The sequence below is a fragment of the Lipophrys pholis genome (assembly GCF_963383615.2).
Source record: "Lipophrys pholis genome assembly, chromosome: 6".
Lineage (NCBI taxonomy): Eukaryota > Metazoa > Chordata > Actinopteri > Blenniiformes > Blenniidae > Lipophrys > Lipophrys pholis.
Genome location: NC_137629.1, coordinates 6,918,700 through 6,937,737, shown reverse-complemented (window position 1 = coordinate 6,937,737; position 19,038 = coordinate 6,918,700). Strand labels below are relative to the sequence as shown.

The window sequence follows — 19,038 nt, the reverse complement described above, 5'->3', positions numbered from 1 at the left end:
AAGAGGGAGGACAGTCAAACTCACATACTTTGTCTTAATTACTTCTCTCTTCAACCGTCCAGTCATGAATTGCAAACATGTGTGTGCCCCAGTGTGAGCGACATTAGCAAGCCCGTGCTTGTGCTTGCACTGAAGAAGAAAAGCAAACTTTTGCATGTCGTTTTAAGAACTTCTCCTCTTTTTCTTAAATCATTCAGATGTGTAACTGTCCACTGCCTTTTTGTTCGTTTTTTTCTGCACATGATTTTAAATGTAGCGTACAAAAACTTCATTGATCCATGTAGGATTGACTGTTCATGTTTTTGCACATTAAGATGCAAGGTTTGTGCGTGTGTGTTGGAGTGAGCGCGCGCCCAGAGAATAGGGATCTTTGAGGCAGTAAGTCTTGGTTGGCCAGAGTTGTGGACCACACAAGCTTGGGCCTGCTTTCCAAACAAAGGCGCCAAACCCCTTCACTCTGACTGACGGGCTGTCAGCAAAGACAACATGTGACCAGCCGGAAGTAAAAGGAAAAGGAGCCTCTCTTTCTTTCTTTACTGGCAGCGGCACTCTGATGATACTCACAGTCTAAATCCATTTATCTATATGATTTTTCATTGTATGAATTATGTGAGCTCCAAACAAAGTGTTGGGTTCACTTAAGTGTCTGTATGATTTCAATTTTTTGGGGAAAGCAAAGAAAACATTTGTGGTGCATTAGTGCAGCTGGAAAATTCTGAAAAAAGTTCTGGGTGTACACATGTCAACAAATAACGTAACCCACCCGTGTTGGCAGCGCAGAGATAAAATCACGCTTGTGTGGTCATTTCATTATTGTATTTTCATTCAGTGTACTTCTTTTGTAATTAACAAATTCTAAAAGTGAGATTAATGAAGACTATTTACAATTTAACTGTAATAAACTAGTTTTCTTTTTTTTTTACATATGGTAACTTTAACATATATTTTTTCCATATAGTCAAGTCCTTTATTTGTCACAAACAACACTTGACTTGACTGATGTACATGCAAAAATATTGCCATGTTGAGTGTCATTTAGAGCTCTATAAAATGTCCCACTAGCTAAGTTTGATAACGTTCAAGTGCATTTTCCACACTCATCAGTTGGAAGTTTTTGAGTTACTCCTGAATGCACCATCTGCTCTTTTCCCAGCAAAAACAAACAAAAAAAATCATCCAGAAAATTTCATTTTGGGCCATGCCGATATTCAATTCTAGTGATGAATTTTTATACAAACTCTATTTCCTAATCGTTGCGAAATAATTAACTTCCCAGCCTCTCTTGATTGATGATGCCAGAAGCAACATTCGACTGTGGCTTTCACTTCAAGTTCCCTGTTCTACACCAAGCACTTTACAGCACAGTTCACACTGAGAAGTACTTAAAGTAATATCATATGTGCACTGTGTGAAACCCTGAGAGCTTGGAAAAAAGAAAGTGAGCAACAACCCTAAACGCCTCCGTTGTTGATTCCCTTCACAGATACAGTTTTTGGCAACGGAAGAACTCCAGACTATCTCCTCTTGGGCAACATGGTTTACACAGTAAGTGCACCAACCTTCCTGACAGGCTGTTCTTGTTGTGCTAAAGAGTTCATGTGTCTGAGCCAAGCGTGATCCAATTTCTGTGAATAAACACCAGTTTTCTTTTGCCTTTCATTCGGTCTGCCGGTCATTCCCACTCTTATATTGCACGTTATGTGTGTTCCATTCTTTACCCATATTCAGAGGTTTTTGATGCATTTCTCATGACCAGCTTCAGTGACAGTGTGATTTATATCTCTGCAGTTTGTGGTCATCACAGTTTGTCTTAAAGCCGGCCTTGAAACGTCATCGTGGACAATGGTAAGTTGACGGCTGTCCTCTCTTTCACTACTGATACTTGTGACATAACTCTATTGTTTAATCTTGAGGGCTTCTAACTGTAAACCCTATGAAATTACATGTATGGTAAAGTCTTCAAGTCATCAGAAGACACTTTAATGCTTCATTATAGGATTTATTAAAGAGAATTTATAATATTTTCTGTAAATTAACTGTAGTCTGACTCCTCCAACAGTTCAGTCACATTGCCATCTGGGGAAGCATCGGCCTGTGGGTGGTGTTTTTCATCATCTACTCCTCTCTGTGGCCTCTCATTCCTCTGGCACCCGACATGTCAGGCGAGGTAAACACACATATGTTGGCATGTTCTCATACACATGCACACTCTCACATCAACAGTCCCCCCCCCATTACTAAAAGAAACTGCTGATACAATCATCTATCACTGACAGACTAGTAGCACCTTGCAATTCGTTTTCTTCACACTGATGTTTGTGGGAAAATTCAGAGTTAAATTGGGCACAGGTCTTTGTAAGTAAGACCAGAGGAGTGAAAACTGTCAGACCTCTGGCTTGTGTTGTGTAATGACCTAATTGGGCCAATTTGCCCAATGTTTGTGTTACATTTCCCTCCCTCGGCTCTGAGTATCCACAGGTGACACTGAAACAGTGAGGCAGTCTGAAAGCTAAGCAGAGAGAGCTGGGGGTGACTAATGCTCTGAAAAAATACCCCACCATCGCAGGATTAGAAATTTACTTCAAAATGCCCCTGGAAGTTCATTACATTTTTAAAAACCGAGCAAAATAAACAAATAGGCCCCTTAAGTTATAGTGCTTACTCTTTTTTTTTTTTCTTTCAGAAGCTGTTATTTACATGTGAATGTAACTAATGTCTCTTTGGATCACCACATGTGGCCAATAGGAAGCTATTAAACAGGTGACATCTCTCAGTGCATCCCGGGGACGAGACCAAGGCATCTTTTCATAGCAGAACAAGAACTCAGCAGGGAGCCATTCAAAGAAAAAGGCTGGCATTACACAGCCTGCTGCTGAGGAAAATAACCTCTCAGAGCAAATATTGTCTTTGCAGGGTTGCTGTGCAAACAGATCAGTTCAAGCTGTAGTTTCATCGCCTCTTTAAAATGGAAATATTCTTTTCAAAAAAAAAAAAAAAGCCTCTCACACATGGCTGTTCACTTGCAAACAAGGAATGATCTCAACCACTCAAAGTGTATGTCTTCATGTCTTTGAACGATCTGAGAAAGCCTGAATATTTGGAGAAAGCATGTACTCAGAACATGCAAATCTGAAGCGTCTCACCGTGATCTAGCATACCTACCACAGCTTCTCTGCCCAGTTCAGATGAAGTTGAACTCAAATTATTTCTTATATAACAGGAAAGATGGTCAATTAGCCAACATCATAGGTGTTTTCGGGCCAGAGGAGCTTTTCCGCTTTGTAGGAAGCCTTGGCTCGTAAGCCTTTTATTACATGTTTACACGGCTTTGGCTGAAGTTAAGCATCATTACTTCCAACATGTTGTGATATTGTATGCCAGTAACATAATTACGTACCGGCTCTTCTGAAGCTCTTTCGGTAATACAGTGCGTGTTGTTCGTTTATTAGCTGAGAACTCTGAACCATAAAGCCAACACTTCTATCAGGCTTTTAATTAGCACCTCCCAATGTGAAGAACTATCTAAATAAGCCTCTCCAAGCTATGGTAATCGAATATATCCACAGTCTGGGATCACACTTAACCCTCCAAGATGATGCAGCGAGTCCACCTTCAGTGTGGAGGATGGAGTGAATCTGCTTGCAGTCCTGAACAGCTTAGCTTCACTGTTTGTGCCAGAGTGACCAACACAACTATGTTGGCTGACAGAGAAGATGTGGCAAAAAGATGCTGCTCATCCCACAAATATATTTTCCTTACAATGGAAAGAATGAGACTTTCCAATGTTATACGACTCATTGCCAAGGTGCATCGTGACCAAAATGAAATGATTTACTAAATAGAAATAGGCTTACTTTTTGTGTGGAATTTATGTAAACTGCCAAAACAAAGTTTTCCCATAAGCTTTTCTTCTAATCTTCAGTGAGATGTCTTTCATTTTTGTTCTGTTGGCTGAATAAATTACATTTTTTGCAGCTGGGAAAAAAAAACACCCAAATTTTTGTAGCTGATCACATCAACTTGTAAGTTTTGTTGCTGTCTGACAGAGTTTTCTGACTGTTTTATTCTGAATTCTTTTGCCTTGCTGCTCATATGTGCATGACACGATAAATAACATAACTAGCTGCACATGCTCAGAAAAGCTCTCTCTTCTAAACTCTGAGACACACACACACACACACACACACACACACACACACACACACACACACACACACACACACACACACACAAGAGGTGTATTAGCTTTATCCTCTCCTCTGTCTGTGAAGCCCGGTGCTTTCATCCATGCCCTGCAGCACTTGACTGAAGACAGTAATGGTGTCCTGTGGGTAGTTGGTAACTCTATGCCCAGCTCTAACTCAGGGATGCCAGCACATCATCAAACAGGGACACATCTCTCTGAAACCCGAGAAGGCATCAGAGACAAAAACCTCTACTTCCAAGACCTTGTAGCCTCTGAAGAGCCGGATTACTCCCAACCCTGATGTAGCCCCACATATTTCACTCAGCCTCCCCAACGTGTGCTTGAATCTTTCGTGCTCCCCGTCTTTCCATCTATTTTCTTTTTCTCTCAGCTTTTTTCTTCTCTTCGCTTGCCCCCGCCCAACCTCTGCCAGTCGAAAAACTGCCTGAGGCCCGACGGCATAACAGACACCAGTACTCCCTTCTCCTCCTGTTTCTGCTCTCACTCATTACCCAGCTCGCCGCCTTTAACAAGAGATGTTGAGCAGCACTCGGCTTCATGTGGATGCATTCATCACTGTCAGGCAGAATACTTTTTGGACGATTGACAAGGCAGGTGCAGGATCCAGTCGCAAAACACTCCGAAACAGCTGGTCTGCTTTTCAAAAGGTTCTCTCAGACTGGCTGGATCCCAAACCACACATCTCGTCCCATTTTCACCTCACAAAAGTCTGACACAAATATCAAAAGAACATGTCAGATTATTCTGCACGGGCAGTGTAATCTGCCACACTAAGAGGCTTAGCTGCACCTCAGGAGATGTCTCATGCACGCTCTGTCACACTGACCTGCCGTCTGCTGCCTGCGCCTCTGCTATCAGCTCAGCTGTCTCCAGTGCAGCGCCTCCTTCCTCTCTACACACTCTTCACACACCCCTTTGCTATTTTTCTGTTTCTGATGCAAGCTGCAGCAAAGCGCTTCTCACTCTGTCAGGCTCAAGTACTTGTCATCAGCATGTGGATTTTACACCCAGCGAGTGCGCATGAGGTTCTTTCACAGTTCCTGCTCGGCGATAAGAAACCTTTTTCTCAGAAAGGAATCTGTGTACCATCAAGGTTAATGTTAATGCTCCTTGCCCGGAGTGAATACTTCTATGTTTATGTCCTCATGTGAGATATTGATGAGAATGATGAGGCATACATGGAAATTTACTCACAACTGATTTACTGGTCAGGTAAAATTGTAATTTAGAAATACAATCTTTTGGACTGTGGAGACAATTCTCACACACACAGGGAAAACATGCAGACTCTGCACAGAATGTCCCCAAGTCTAGATCATCACAAAGCATTTTAACAATATTTAACAATTTCAAGACTTGATTGATAAGATTTATGAGATTTATGCTTCTGTTACTTTTTAGTTAAACTCCGCTTTCAACATCTGGCAGTTCTTTATTTGAATGTGTGTTTTCACATTACTGAAAAGTTCATGTTGTCGTGAAATGTGTGACGTGCTGGTGAATCTTATTTGTGAATTCATCCTGAGGAATTCCAGTGGACCTAGTTTCATTTCTCTGCTTTCTGGCAGTGTTTGATTTTTCTTCATATCAAACTGATCATGTCGTTTTGATTATGATGAATCCTGTCAGTGGCGACTGGATGTGAATCAAGTGGTTAAACCCTGCCGTGCATAAGATGCTTCCATTGACTTTACATTTTTATTCCATTATTGTTGACTATTTTCCAAAGTTTTTTCAGTATTTTTCAGTATTTCCATACTTTGAGCCCTGACACTGGTGTCTGTATATTTCTGTGTTGTAAAACTCAGAGAAAGTTGAAACCTGCTTGAGGGAGGTTATCCATCATCTCTGTTTAGTTTTCAGTTAAATGTGTTTGTAATTGTTTGCATCATACCTGAAAGTGCATTTGAAATTCGATAGTTAGCTGGCAAATATACTGTTTTCCACAAGAATCCTGCCAGTGAAAGATGCTTATAAGGGGAAATTTGTACCTATGAGAGTCATTACAAGCCATATTATACCAGCTCTGAAACTGAAATTTAAACAGAAACAAGACTGACATCGATTGATTGATTTATTTTCTGTTCTTTTGAAGACTGAAACAAGCTTCCGACACTGGTATTTAAAATGATTTTACTTAGGTTATCATTCAGGTTATTTTGCTACATTACAAGCTTTATTGTCTTTGTTTAACTCCGTAGTAGTTAATGGTTAAAATACAGCACATCACAAGGTCAGCATACAGCGTCTGACGGGAAGAAGTTTAACCTGCTGTACGCACACAGTAAATCACACCAGCGTTGTCTAATAACAATGAAATGCTTTGCAAGTGAACGATGAATCAAACTGAAGCACTCATTGTTTCCGCACTGACCTTTTTTTGGCAAAATTATTGGCTGATCTGTTTCTGCAAATCTGCAGATTTGCCTCGTCTTGCTAAAGCTTGTCCTTTTTATTAGCTTTCCTTGCCATTTCTCTTCGTCACAGTCTCCATCCCCAGCCGAGTGATTGTTCAGAAGTGGGCTGTGTTTGGCAGACGTTGATTCATAACAAGGTTTAACTTGTTTAACTGCACAAAACATGCTGTTCGGGATCAAAGCCCGGTTTTGCCAAATGTATAATTTCACCTTTAATTTCTCTTCTCTACATGAAACTAACATGCACAGTGTCGTCTGATTAAGCCAGTTGGGCAAAGCATCTTCATGCTTTTCCAAATAAGATAAAGTGCTCGACAAAGAAGCTCAGTGTACTTCAGGAACTCGTGTCTGGATATTAGCGACTCCAGGATGTTGTACAGCTGCCAGAACATTGTGAAGTTGGCTTCTCTCTTCAGTCTCGTTTACTAAACCTATAGCGTGCATTGGGTCTGCGGAATAAAGAGTGAAGTCGTGAATGTTCTCATCTCACATTTACCATCACAATGATGTGCCCTTAAACAGTGTAGAAATGGCTGGACATGGGTGAGTTTCTTCTTTCCTTAAAACGCCACAGAGATACCGTGAACATTCAATGTAAGCCTCAATCTTAAGTCTCGACCACTGAACAGCTTTCCAGAGGTAAATGTGGGTAAAATGCTGCGTATAGGATTACTTCTCCATTCAAAGTTTGTGAGAAACTGAAAAACCAACTTCGGACTTTAAATCAAAAAAGCTGTTACCTTGAAGCATCCATGACATTAACTGTGTTTGGATTTTGTGTGATCTGAGATGCTGATTTGTATCATGTAGCTCTTCTCCCTGGAAGAACTCATGAGCATTGTTCAGTCTTGTGCTAATGAGCAGGTGATGGTTTTATACAGCGATGCATAACTTTTCTTTGAGGGGAAAAGAAGCAAAGAAAGCAGAGCGGTAAACATGAGTATAATTACTGCAGATGATGTTTTCATTTACAATTCCTGTAAGGAAGCCGGTAAATAAACACTTACTGTATGTTCAACCTCAGTGATGAACTCATAGTAGTTCAGAATATTTACACAGTTCATTTTTCAAGTTGAGTTGTTATCTTCAAAAGACACTGCATGTCAGAGAGGGTGCAAGGCTTTTTTCTTTTTTGTCATTTAAAAAAAAATCACTGTTGTTTGTCTTTTAGTAATAATACAGTTTACTGAAGCATAACGGCGCCACGGCTGCTATTTCTCAAAAAGATTGATCAGAATCCAAATTCAGCTTTGTATCTTATTAATACATTATATTTTCATTTGACGTGATGAATTTGACACATAAGCGGTTATCTCCCAATCAGAAGGTTGCCAGATCAATTCCCATCTCCACCTGTCTACATGTCGAAGCGTCCTTGAGTAAGACATTGAATCCCAAATGACTTCCAATGGATGGATTTGGTTCCGTGCATGGCAGCCGGCTCCATCAGTGTGTCAATGTGTGTGTGAATGGGTGAAAAGAGAATCATAATCACCATGAAGTATTCTAGTACTTTGAAAATTTTGTGGTATGACTTGATAATAAAGATATGAGTACTACTTAAAGTATCGTGATGTGGTTTGAAAACTTTCATGCTGTTTGTCCCCCCCAAAGAACACAAGTTGAAACATGACAATATTTGAAAAATGTTGTGGCAAAATTGTGGCATCATTTGTATAAAAAAATGTCCTGATATAAGTTCCACATTATAATCTGTTTATTGTTCTGGGTTTATACTTTCACATCTACCTGCTCTTTATAGATTTATTTACCACTGCCACAGAGGCGACTGCACAGCACTGAAAAGCTCTGGCCTCAGCTTTGTCAAAATAATGGTCATCCTTCCAATTTTTCCATCAATGTTAAAATAAAATTGCTCAGTGATGGTAAATATTCAGTTATTGTGATCACTAACCACCACGACATCACCTCATTTACTTGGTAGAAGTATTTAGTTATGGGGGGTGTCAGAATAGTCTCTCCTATCTCCTTTCCTATCCACTTTTCCTTAACCACAGAAGTGTTTAAGTGAAGGAATGTTCGAATTCTCTATAAGCTAAGGAAAGGACTCAATGCTTCCTTTAAAACCTCCTTTAGCCTAGGAAACACTGATGCATCCTTTACCAAAGGAGACCAGATCATGCTTCCCCACAATTCCTTGCAGCATCAACACTTAAAGCGACCCGCTCATCTAACCGTTCATGGAAACTCACGATGACTGAATAGGTCATGTAAGTTACCAATGCAATAATATAACTTGAACAGCTTTAAATAATCTAAAACCCAGATCCCAACTGTGTGTGTGTGTGTGTGTGTGTGTGTGTGTGTGTGTGTGTGTGTGTGTGTGTGTGTGTGTGTGTGTGTGTGTGTGTGTGTGTGTGTGTGTGTGTGTGTGTGTGTGTGTGTGTGTGTGTGTGTGTGTGTGTGTGTGTGTGTGTGTGTGTGTGTGTGTGTGTGTGTGGCCATGAGGGGGTCACGGCCTGTCAAAACACACCCCTCCACTCCAGCGGACTCTACTGTCTGTCCAGCCAGACAAGTTTATTAGTTTGTCCTAAAAACACAGCCGTGCTCCGCGGCCCCCTCTCACCCCGTCCAGCTCCCAGGGGCCCCCTGGTATGAAACACTGCTCGCATCCACCAACACCGCTGGCCCCGCTCGTAGCCATGGAGCCTGTCCAGATGCCTGAGGACAAACATTTATTATTTGGTACTGGACTAAATGCTGACGTCAAATTTAAGACGCAACAATAAATCAATGTAGATTCACTATGTTGGTGTTTAGCTGTTTCTAAAATTTTTACCAAATTATCAGTTAAGTGACACACTTTTTATGTGATTTAATGAGAAACTTGCCTTTATACTTGTAGCTCAGTGGTCCATAGGAGACGTATAAATATTGTTCATACATGGAGCTTTTGAAAGACTGAAATGGTTTGTTTTTCAAGCTGTTTGACTTTGATTTAATATGTTGAGCATACATCCCAAGTTTATTTTCAAAAGACTCTCAAGACAGCTTAAACAACCCCATTAAAATGCATGATACACTGAATGAAAACGAAAATAATTAAACTGGCTCCCTACAAAAAAAGAAACCCAAAAAACGCCTAGATGTTTCCACCGGGGCTGCGTCATTTCAAAATTGACATGAAAATATCCTTTGCTTCAATGTAATATATTTTCATGCTCCAGGTGACACATAGAAGCTTTATTCATTCGTTTCCCATCTCAAACTGTAAGGGGGGGGGAAGCAATTTTTGATTTCCTGTCATTTGGGATTTCCCCTCGCTTGGCATGTTTTGTCAGACATCGATTTACAGGTAATGGCGAACAGATAAGCTAATTAGACCGAAGCCAAGTGCTTTGATAGTTGTGACACTGATCTGTGCGTGTGCATTCTAAGGGTCACAGTACAGGAAGGACGCCGTCCAGGGGCCTCGCTTTAAAGAAGTGGCACACCACAATGTGAGGAGTGTGAGTTTTTGCACTTTGACATGTAATGACAGATTGTTTCAGTGCAGCGCGCCAAAGCAAACACCGAGCTCCGACGCTTCACCCCCACCCAGACGATGTAGTGTCTCTCCGCCGCGCTGAACCCGGAACAGCCTCATCGCTCATGAAGTCAGAGCGAACATTTGTTATTTACTGTGTTGAAATCAAACAGTGCTTTGTTATGTAAAGGAGGTATGTGACAGCAGAGTAAAAAATCTCAGTCTGAACTTTAAGTCAACTTCGCAATGACAAAATGTCAGACTTATTTTATGCTCTTTGTGTCTATGTGTGGGGAAACAGCAGTAGGCTTTTATAGTATTGACATATTTAGGACAGCATTTAATCTAGAAAAGAATGTAGAGATTGGTTCGTAATGCACTACATCAGTCAGGTACCGACTAATTGTACTGGACCTGGACCAAAACATTCCTCGTCTTTGGCTTTTGGCTTTTAAGTGCATGTTTTCTGTTTAACGTCTCTGAAATCTAATATTAAACTTAAATACTGGTAATACTGGTAATTACACTCTCTTGCACCTCATCAACACTCACTCACACTGAGCGACTGCTGCAATGAAGGTATCGTGAGAGGGCTCTCAGATGACGACCCTCCGTGTCCCGCGATGAAGTGACAGGAACTCTCAACACGGTGCACAGCTGAGCCGCCTCCCTTTGAAAGAGATACCGCTGTCTAAACACATCGCAGGTACTTCCTCTGCCCCGGAGGACCCAGCAGTAGAGAAGCTCCAAACACTAACATGGTATCGTTTAGTTATGGTGGATTTACCCGACATCAGAACATTATTTGGAGCCATTTTCTCTCCGTTTTCCACAATGAGAGAGTTTGTTTTGGGCTGTTTTTGTTTAATATTTGGTGCCTCAGAGGGTGGCTGCTCTTATCAGGTGTTTCTTCTCTTTAAGAGCTCTTCTTTTTATCTCTTCAGTGGTTGAACTCTGCGTCGTCTACAGTGATGGTGTGTGTGTGCGTGTGCGTGTGCGTGCATGTGTGACAGGCGGACATGATGTTCTCGTCGGGAGTCTTCTGGACGGGCCTGGTCTTCATCCCCATCACCTCGCTGGTCTTTGACGTGGCCTACAAAGTGTAAGTCCTCTCTCTACTCTCTTTGCTCACCGTCTGTCCGGCACACATCAGATACAGGAAATTCCTGCAGAATCTCTCCTATCTGCAAAACAAATTCCTACAAGAGCTTTTCCCTCATAACTTCTGGCATCTTCCCTTTGTGAGTCCTACACTATCCCGGGTCTGGGAAGCTCCAGCCCGCAGCAGTTTCATAGTGTCGGGACAATTTATGAAGCTGGACGTGTTACCGTCTCAGTTACTGACTCATGGAGGTTTTGTCACGTTAAGACATCTAACGTATAATTCCGTTTTCGGAAATTCACAGTGTGAAGAAGGCGTGTTTCAAGACCCTGGTGGATGAGGTTCAGGAGCTTGAGGCTTTATCCAAAGACCCTGGAGCAGTGGTGCATGGGAAGAGGTACACTTTTACGTTACTTTACTACATCTGTGTTTTGATGTGATGTTGAGTCCCTTTGCCTCAATTTCTTTACCGTCTGTGTGAAGCACAAAATGTGCAAAATAGTCATTTTTGCGGTACACCGGCTTAAAACCAACCAGTACCTATTGGTACCTTGAAAAAACAATTCTTTATATTTACTCAATATAGAATCGAAGTGTTTCTCCTTAAGCTTCTATCTAATGATTCACGCGTTTGCATTGCCTGCAAATTAGTTAAGTGACATTGAAAACCATCACTGAGTTTTTCCATTTCTTCTTTAAAAATGTTGTGAGATAAAAACTGTCGAGTCATACATAGTTCAGTGTGGATGGGAAACTCCTCTATGAATAGAGACGGTCTGATTTGCTCACATGGCTCACGTTAACACGACGGCCAAATGATAAATTCATATTGACTCTGAGTATCATGTCTCTCAAATTGATCATGGCTGCACCGTTGATTCTTTTTTCTGTCTTCCACAACATGTGAAGCATTTTCTCAACGTCAAATTGGAGGGAGATTCACATATGTCCCACTAAATCCATCAAACTTCTCAAATCCTGGAGGCCCTGCTGCCAGCTGTATTCCTATGTGGAAGAGAAAAAGCTCAAAATTGCTGCTAAATTGCAGACGATTGACTGTAATATCAGCAATCATGTCATAAGATTGCTTGTGTCTGAAATGCTGCACGTCTCATTTTATAGCAGCAGTCATCCTATATTAAAGCCATACACTATTAAAAAAAGATATACGTTAGCTGATGCAGGTCCACTTGGCTCTGTGGAGTCAAAGGCCTGCAGGAGTGTAGGCAACATGGAGTCCATCAGTGTGAGATCTTCCACTGGCTGAAAGTGATCCTTCTACCTGGCTGCAGTCCCAGACTCAGCAGGCTACACACACACACACACACACACACACACACACACACACACACACACACACACACACACACACACACACGCGCGCGCATTAGCTTGACATGAATGCACCTTGGCCGTCCCCTCACCCTCTCCTCCCTCTGCGTCACCCCGGGTCGCTCTCTCTCCCGACTCGATACAGCAGCAGGTAGATGTTGACACGTCGGTGCTCCGACAGCCTTGATGTATGAGTCATTAAATCTGCCTGTGGTGCCGCTAACACACTACGTGTTTCTCTCTCTCTCTCTGTGTGTTTCTCTCTCTCTCTCTCTCTGTGTGTGTGTGTGTGTGTGTGTGTGTGTGTGTGTGTGTGTGTGTGTGTGTGTGTGTGTGTGTGTGTGTGTGTGTGTGTGTGTGTGTGTGTGTGTGTGTGTGTGTGTGTGTGTGTGTGTGTGTGTGTGTGTGTGTGTGTGTGTGTGTGTGTGTGTGTGTGTGTGTGTGTGTGTGTGTGTGTGTGTGTGTGTGTGTGTGTGTGTGTGTGTGTGTGTGTGTGTGTGTGTGTAGTTTGACAGAGAGAGCCCAGCTCCTGAAGAACGTCTTCAAGAAGAGCACAGTCAGTCTGTACCGCTCCGAATCCATGCAGCAGAACCTGCTCCGTGAGTCATACTCTTTCTCTCTTTCCTTCTTTCTCTTTCTTTCTTTCCTCCTTTCCTTCCTTCTTAACTTCCTTCTTTCCCATTTTTCTTTCTTCCTTCTCTCCTACCATCATTTCTTTCTTCCTACATACAGGTATCTATGATTTTTCCTTCTTTCCTACATTATTTTTTCTTTATTCCTTCCAACCTCCCTATCGGCCTCTCTCTCTCTCTCTCTCTCTCTCTCTCTCTCTCTCTCTCTCTTTCTCTCTCTCTCTCTCTCCCGTCACCAGGGAGCCACAGACTGCTGATCTCACTTACTATTATTTCTTTTCCATGGAAGCTCATTTGTTCATCACATTTAGTTCTGCCAACAGCTCCTATAATTCCCCGTGTCCTGATCTGTACATCAATCAGACAAAATACTCATAGAATTTAAGTCGGCTAGTTTCAAACTTAGGGAGATATATTTTACTTTATTTTACCAGAATCATCACATGCAGCGATTAGATTACAGATGTGTTCATGTCGGTTATTTAACATCTGGTTCGCTGATGGTGTTAGACTGAATCCGAGACACAAAGCCACTCAAACAAAGGCACCGATGTTGTAATCTTGGGTTTCCTTCACGTTGCGCTCAGCTGATGCAGGATAAGCAGCTTTCAGGACGTCTCCTCAACCAGCGGAGGCCCAGTGAGTCTGTCGCTCAGTAATGAGAGCTGCAGTTTTCTCTGGGCTGGAGGTGAAAACAGAAGCGCTCCTCACTGGATTAAACACTGACCAGGGCAACTGTTATCGAAACCACCCCGACAGCCATAAATCCCATTTCAATGGCCGTAGCTTATGTTGACCTTTTTTATTTATTTTTTAATCAGAATCGATCCTTTCAGTGATTTTTCTCAGCTTGTCTTTTGGTTTGTATTTTCTGTTTTTATCTGTTCTTTTCTGTCTTTTGTCTGATCCGTTTATTTTTTATTTTTTGTCTCATAGGTGGGGATGAGACCGTTGTTGTGTGATTCCTTTTATTTTTTTTATTTCATTACTCAAACCTCAGCTCCTTAAGCTCTCCAGCCCCTCTGTAGTTCTGTGTAGCCCCTCGATCGCCGCCGTCCTCCCTCCCTCTCTGGTAGTGACTTCCTGTCCTTCCCCTCGTGTGCCTTCGTGCTTCCTGAGTGGAGCTCGGTACAACCCGATAACCATCAAATGATGAAATGTTGCGCTGTTATTCCCCCACAATGCACTCGTCTCTGCGGGGTCCTTTGAACTTGCCCGCTGGCCTCCAGGTACTGAGCCAGTCATTTGACACCTGAAGGTGAGTTCAGGGGTCAAAGGTCAGGGTAGAAAAGTTTAGGTGATAGATTTTAGAGCAGCTTTTGTACAACAGACCGTGGGGAAGTCATTCTTACACTTTTTTTTTGTTTTGTTTTAATGACATGATTTTATCTAACAGAACGGTTAAATGATGAGCCTTTTGTTATTTTTTTAAATATTCTGTACTTGTACAGCTATACCACATAACACAACTATCTCTTTGAAACTTGTTTCTGTCTATATAAGTTTATAATAGTAAATTCAGCTTCGCATAAAGACTCAGCAGGATCTCTCTTATCAGGACTTTTAAACAAAAAGTTAGCTGATGTATTATTCTTATTTACCTCCTCGCCTCAGATCAGACTCCATTACTCCTAAGTTTAGTATAAATTCCTTTGAGTTTATTACTTATTAACTAAGTGCTGTTATCTCTTCGTAAGTCTTCCCTCTTAGATTTGGAACAGCACTGTGCGTGTAACCCTCTGTAAAGACGTGACTTAGACAGTTTTACACTTTTCACACTTGAAAAATAATCAAGCCATAACTTTATTTTTCTTTCTTTCGTGGAACTGCTTTGTGTTCTGTTTTCTTTGGTCACATTTATCTAAGTGAGCAGCTTTGAATTGTGACCTTTATTCAATAACTAGACATGAGATACACATCATTTTCAAGAAAGCAAAAAAACCCCAAAACTTCATTTTAGTTTATTTCAATTTATTCATTTTGAAGTACTTTTTTTTTTTTACATTTAAAATCAATAACCTGCCATCGAGTTTTAACCGCTTTCTTTTGTTTCCAGACGGCTACGCCTTCTCTCAGGACGAGAACGGAGTGGTGTCTCAGTCTGAAGTCATCAGAGCGTACGACACCACCAAGCAGAGGACCAACGAGTGGTGAGCCGCCGGCCAGTCCGGAGCCGCAGCAGCCGTTTCCGCGCGGCGCGAGCTCGAGCCTCCAGCACCCAGGAGGGTTTACGGACATGAAACAGACAGAGGGGGGCGTAGTGTCGTCTTTGAAAAAGGGAGAAGTAATTAAAAAAAGAAAAAAATCACAAGGAACAAAACAAAACCGTGTTCACTATCAGCTGTAGTTGTGTGTCCAGCAGACATGATGAGCACTGTGCTTTCCTGGCCGTCTGAAGTTCTTCACTGTTCTTGCTCAGTTTGTCGCAGTGAAAGTTTCCTTCCTGTTGATTTAGGAAGCTTTTAGCACTGAGCCAAAATGCCTAAAAAAATGTAATAAAATCATCTTATTGTCTCAAAATCTTAAACACTGTTGTTAAGGTAAAAACACTGGACAATGAGTAGCCGTAGAGGATTCAAACTTGTGAGATTGCCAAAGAGCAGTCGTGTATACAATCGTCCAAGTACTTGTTAATTCGGAAAACATTGAACCAAATGTGATTAAACTCCTGCGTGTATTCCAGCACTCAACAGGCCACTTCGGAGCAGATGTTTGTAATATTATCGTTTTCTTTTTGCACTCAAAGAAGCATCTATTGTGTAAAGCCTTACATTTGCTCATGCCTTTGTTCTTCTTCGTCTCTTCTGAAACAAGTAATTTTAAGTATTTAGAGCTCGTGCCTGGTTTTTCTTTTTTGTTTTTAACCTTTTTGGTTTAGGCTTTTAAGGAGTTGCCTGCTGCAGCCTACACTCGTCTTTTTCCACCGTTTCTACAGCATAAGTATTGCTCTCTCCACTCGTACAGTTGCATTCCACACATCACTCCTGTTTCAACATTCACAACGGTGCCTAAGTACAACTTTTCCCTCTTAGAAGAAGAAGAAAAAAAGATAGCCAAGCGTAGTGAAGCCAGTTAGCTTACACCAGTGCTACACACCAACACACACTTACTGAAGACAACGTCACTGTCTCCCACCACAGTGTTGCACTGCTGCAATGTGAAAACTGCAGACATTTAAACTATGATTATTCCTGCAGCGGCGGGCTGCAGCCTCTGACGGTCTCCTTCAAGCTCACACTGGCAGTAGTGTTTCCCTTAAAATGGAGATTTTATCCTTCTAACATAAGTGCCATTAGCTTAAGGGAGAGAAAGATATTAGCCAGGAATCTCCACAGTATGGAAACTACTTTGTCTCTATAGTTATTTTGTGGATTTGTATTTTTATATTGGAGATGTATGAATTTTGCATTTGACTGGCTTTGTAATGACTCGTCTGTAACTTTTAATTTTTTATTTTTTTTCTTCCTCTGATAAACTGGCAGGATAGATGTAATGAGAAATTGGAGCTTTCTTAAATGTCTTGTTAATAATATTAATATTGTTACAGCTTGATTTATTTATAATTGACTACTTAATGTCTGTGGGAATGCTTTCTTCTCCCTATGGGAGATCCGATTTCTGATGGTTTGAATGTGTGTATGTGTGTGTCGGTTTATTGCCTGCATGTGCACGTGCTGTACGTATGGGGGAAAGTGTGCGTGTGCGTGTGCGTGCGTGTGTGTAGTGATGCTTGCTCCAGTTGTCTGTCTGCACGACTCCAGGTATAGCTATGGTGTATTACTGTGTGCTGATGCATGGCCCGTATGGGAACGTGGGAGTGCCGCTGTCCGGTGTGACCTTGTGTTTGGCGGTCGGACCCTCGGTCTGGACTGTGGCGTTCTGCTCGCTTCCACAGGAGATGTTGCACAATGCACTCGATGTACCTTTTCCAGTTGTGGATACCTGGTATTATCTGGTCTCTGTATATGATTTCTTCTTGAGTGTACAGGTCTGTAACTTCTTTTCTTCACGCGGTGTACCTCTGCTTCACGGGAAAGCTCTTTTGTGTTTTATTTACTTTTTACGCCTGTCTCTAGCGTGAAAACTCGATTGGTTGTCAACTTCGTCGAAAAATGTCCAAACAGCTGAATGTGAATGTCGTCTCTGTGGAAGGCTTGGACTGTTGCTTTCTTTCTCCAGAAAACATAAAATCACACGTCGTCTGTGAAGGTCGTCGGCTGCATGAATGGAAAACACAAACTGTTCTCTGAAGTGTTAACTGTACTACTTTGATTCTCCCTCGAGTGTTGATCACTTTACAAAAGAGGAAAAAAATGCACCTTTAACTTTTCTTTTTTCAATATTTCTTTCTTTTTCTGTCATTTTGTTCAATGATTGTTCTGCATGTTGGGACTGCAAACTTATAAGTGTTGTCTTTTACTGCCATGAAGGACTACTGAAATAAACTTTACAATCTTCAAGGAACAATGTGAACATACGACTTGATTTGTTTTCCATGTATATGCAGGCGGGGGGGGGAGGGGTAATGTAAACAGAAAAAGGCAGGGACAACATTGTGACTGGGAACAGGGCAAACAAATGAATAACAATATATTCAGTCCGTATGTGTTATGATTGTGGAGTTCAGTCAAATTTCTGCTTTTTGGATCTTACTCAGTCTGTTCCTGTTGACTCACTTTAATGTTAAGTCCTTTGTTTATAAAGTCGGCAAAGAGGCTTTTCCTTGTATAGAATTTTTTAATTTATAGGCATGATCAAGCTATTAACAGAAAACTTCACTGCACATTCTCAGTTGTGATAAGAGAAACACAGAGTCAATAATTATTCCACAATTGACTCAAGAGTTTTAAATATTTCTGCCCTGTGTGATCTGGTTACAGGTGATGGCTGCAGATGCAATTTCTCGCTCCAACAAACACTTGCTAAGAAGCAGAGGAGCCCGTGATTGTATCTGATTACAGCCAAATAAAGAAGTCGCTTCAAACTGCTGCTACATTGAGCAGGTCTCCGCTGGGAGGGGGGAGAGAGAGATCCTAATCTTAAAGGGATTTCCTGGTTAAATAAAGGTGAATTGAAAAGTGAAAAGCAGCAGGCGTATGTTTATGCCTCTTACCCTGTGACTGCTTATAACAAGATTAAAAGCCAAACATGAAATCTAAGTTTTTGCAAAAATCTAATTTGAGTATGATTTTGATGTTCTTATCAAAAAAGACTTTGATTGAATCAGCTTTCCAAAAGTCCAAGACCAAAAAAAGAAGCAAAGCTTGATTCATTATGTGGAGTTATAGCCCGGATCATTACTTTTAAGGATGACTTGGAGAAGAAGCTGGAAACTGTTTTTCTTTCTTTAAATCTTGGCCAAGATGTAAAGAATCCGACCCGTCTGAATGATTTAGAAATGTCTAATCAGTGTGGAACGTGATACCGACGTTCAAGCTGACCGTATAAACAGCACCTGAGCAAGTGAGCGCATCTGCGAGGAATTAAATTACCCAACGTCCTGTTTTTGTGAAGCCGATTGCAGACGTCTCTGGATGTGAGCATCCTCGTACCGAACGGCCTCACGAGACTCCAACGGGCCAAGTCCATTTCACAGACAGATAACCTTAAAAACAGAGCCGGCTTTGTTGGGATTCTGCCATACCTGCCGGGCTGCAACCTAAACCTCTATTTCTGGGGCAAGTTGTTTTTGACACTGTGACCATACCACGCTCATTGAACACTGACAATGACTGATCTCAGCGCTGCATTCCTGCGGGGAAGTCTGGCGCAAGAATGAGCGACAGGTAGAGCTGCTGTGCTGGCTCTGCCGCTCCGGTTACCCCACCACCCCCCCCCCCGCCTGACTGATGATCAAACAT

At 41.7% G+C, this 19,038-nt stretch overlaps 1 protein-coding gene across 3 annotated transcripts in view; it reads left to right on the top strand.

The window, feature by feature from the left end:
* The window catches only part of atp8a1 (ATPase phospholipid transporting 8A1), a 115,068-nt gene extending 97,420 nt beyond the window's left edge, over positions 1-17,648 (top strand). For 2 of the 3 annotated variants that reach the window (XM_080465387.1, XM_080465386.1), the window contains 7 exons: positions 1,484-1,545; positions 1,789-1,845; positions 2,060-2,167; positions 11,125-11,213; positions 11,518-11,610; positions 13,053-13,144; positions 15,234-17,648. In XM_080465387.1, coding sequence (XP_080321513.1) covers positions 1,484-1,545; positions 1,789-1,845; positions 2,060-2,167; positions 11,125-11,213; positions 11,518-11,610; positions 13,053-13,144; positions 15,234-15,331 — 599 coding nt within the window. In that variant the 3' untranslated portion in view covers positions 15,332-17,648. Of the gene's footprint in view, positions 1-1,483; positions 1,546-1,788; positions 1,846-2,059; positions 2,168-11,124; positions 11,214-11,517; positions 11,611-13,052; positions 13,145-14,113; positions 14,436-15,233 lie in introns of all 3 variants that reach the window. The other variant, XR_013935411.1, reaches the window with a different exon arrangement.
* Positions 17,649-19,038: the final 1,390 nt, after the last annotated feature.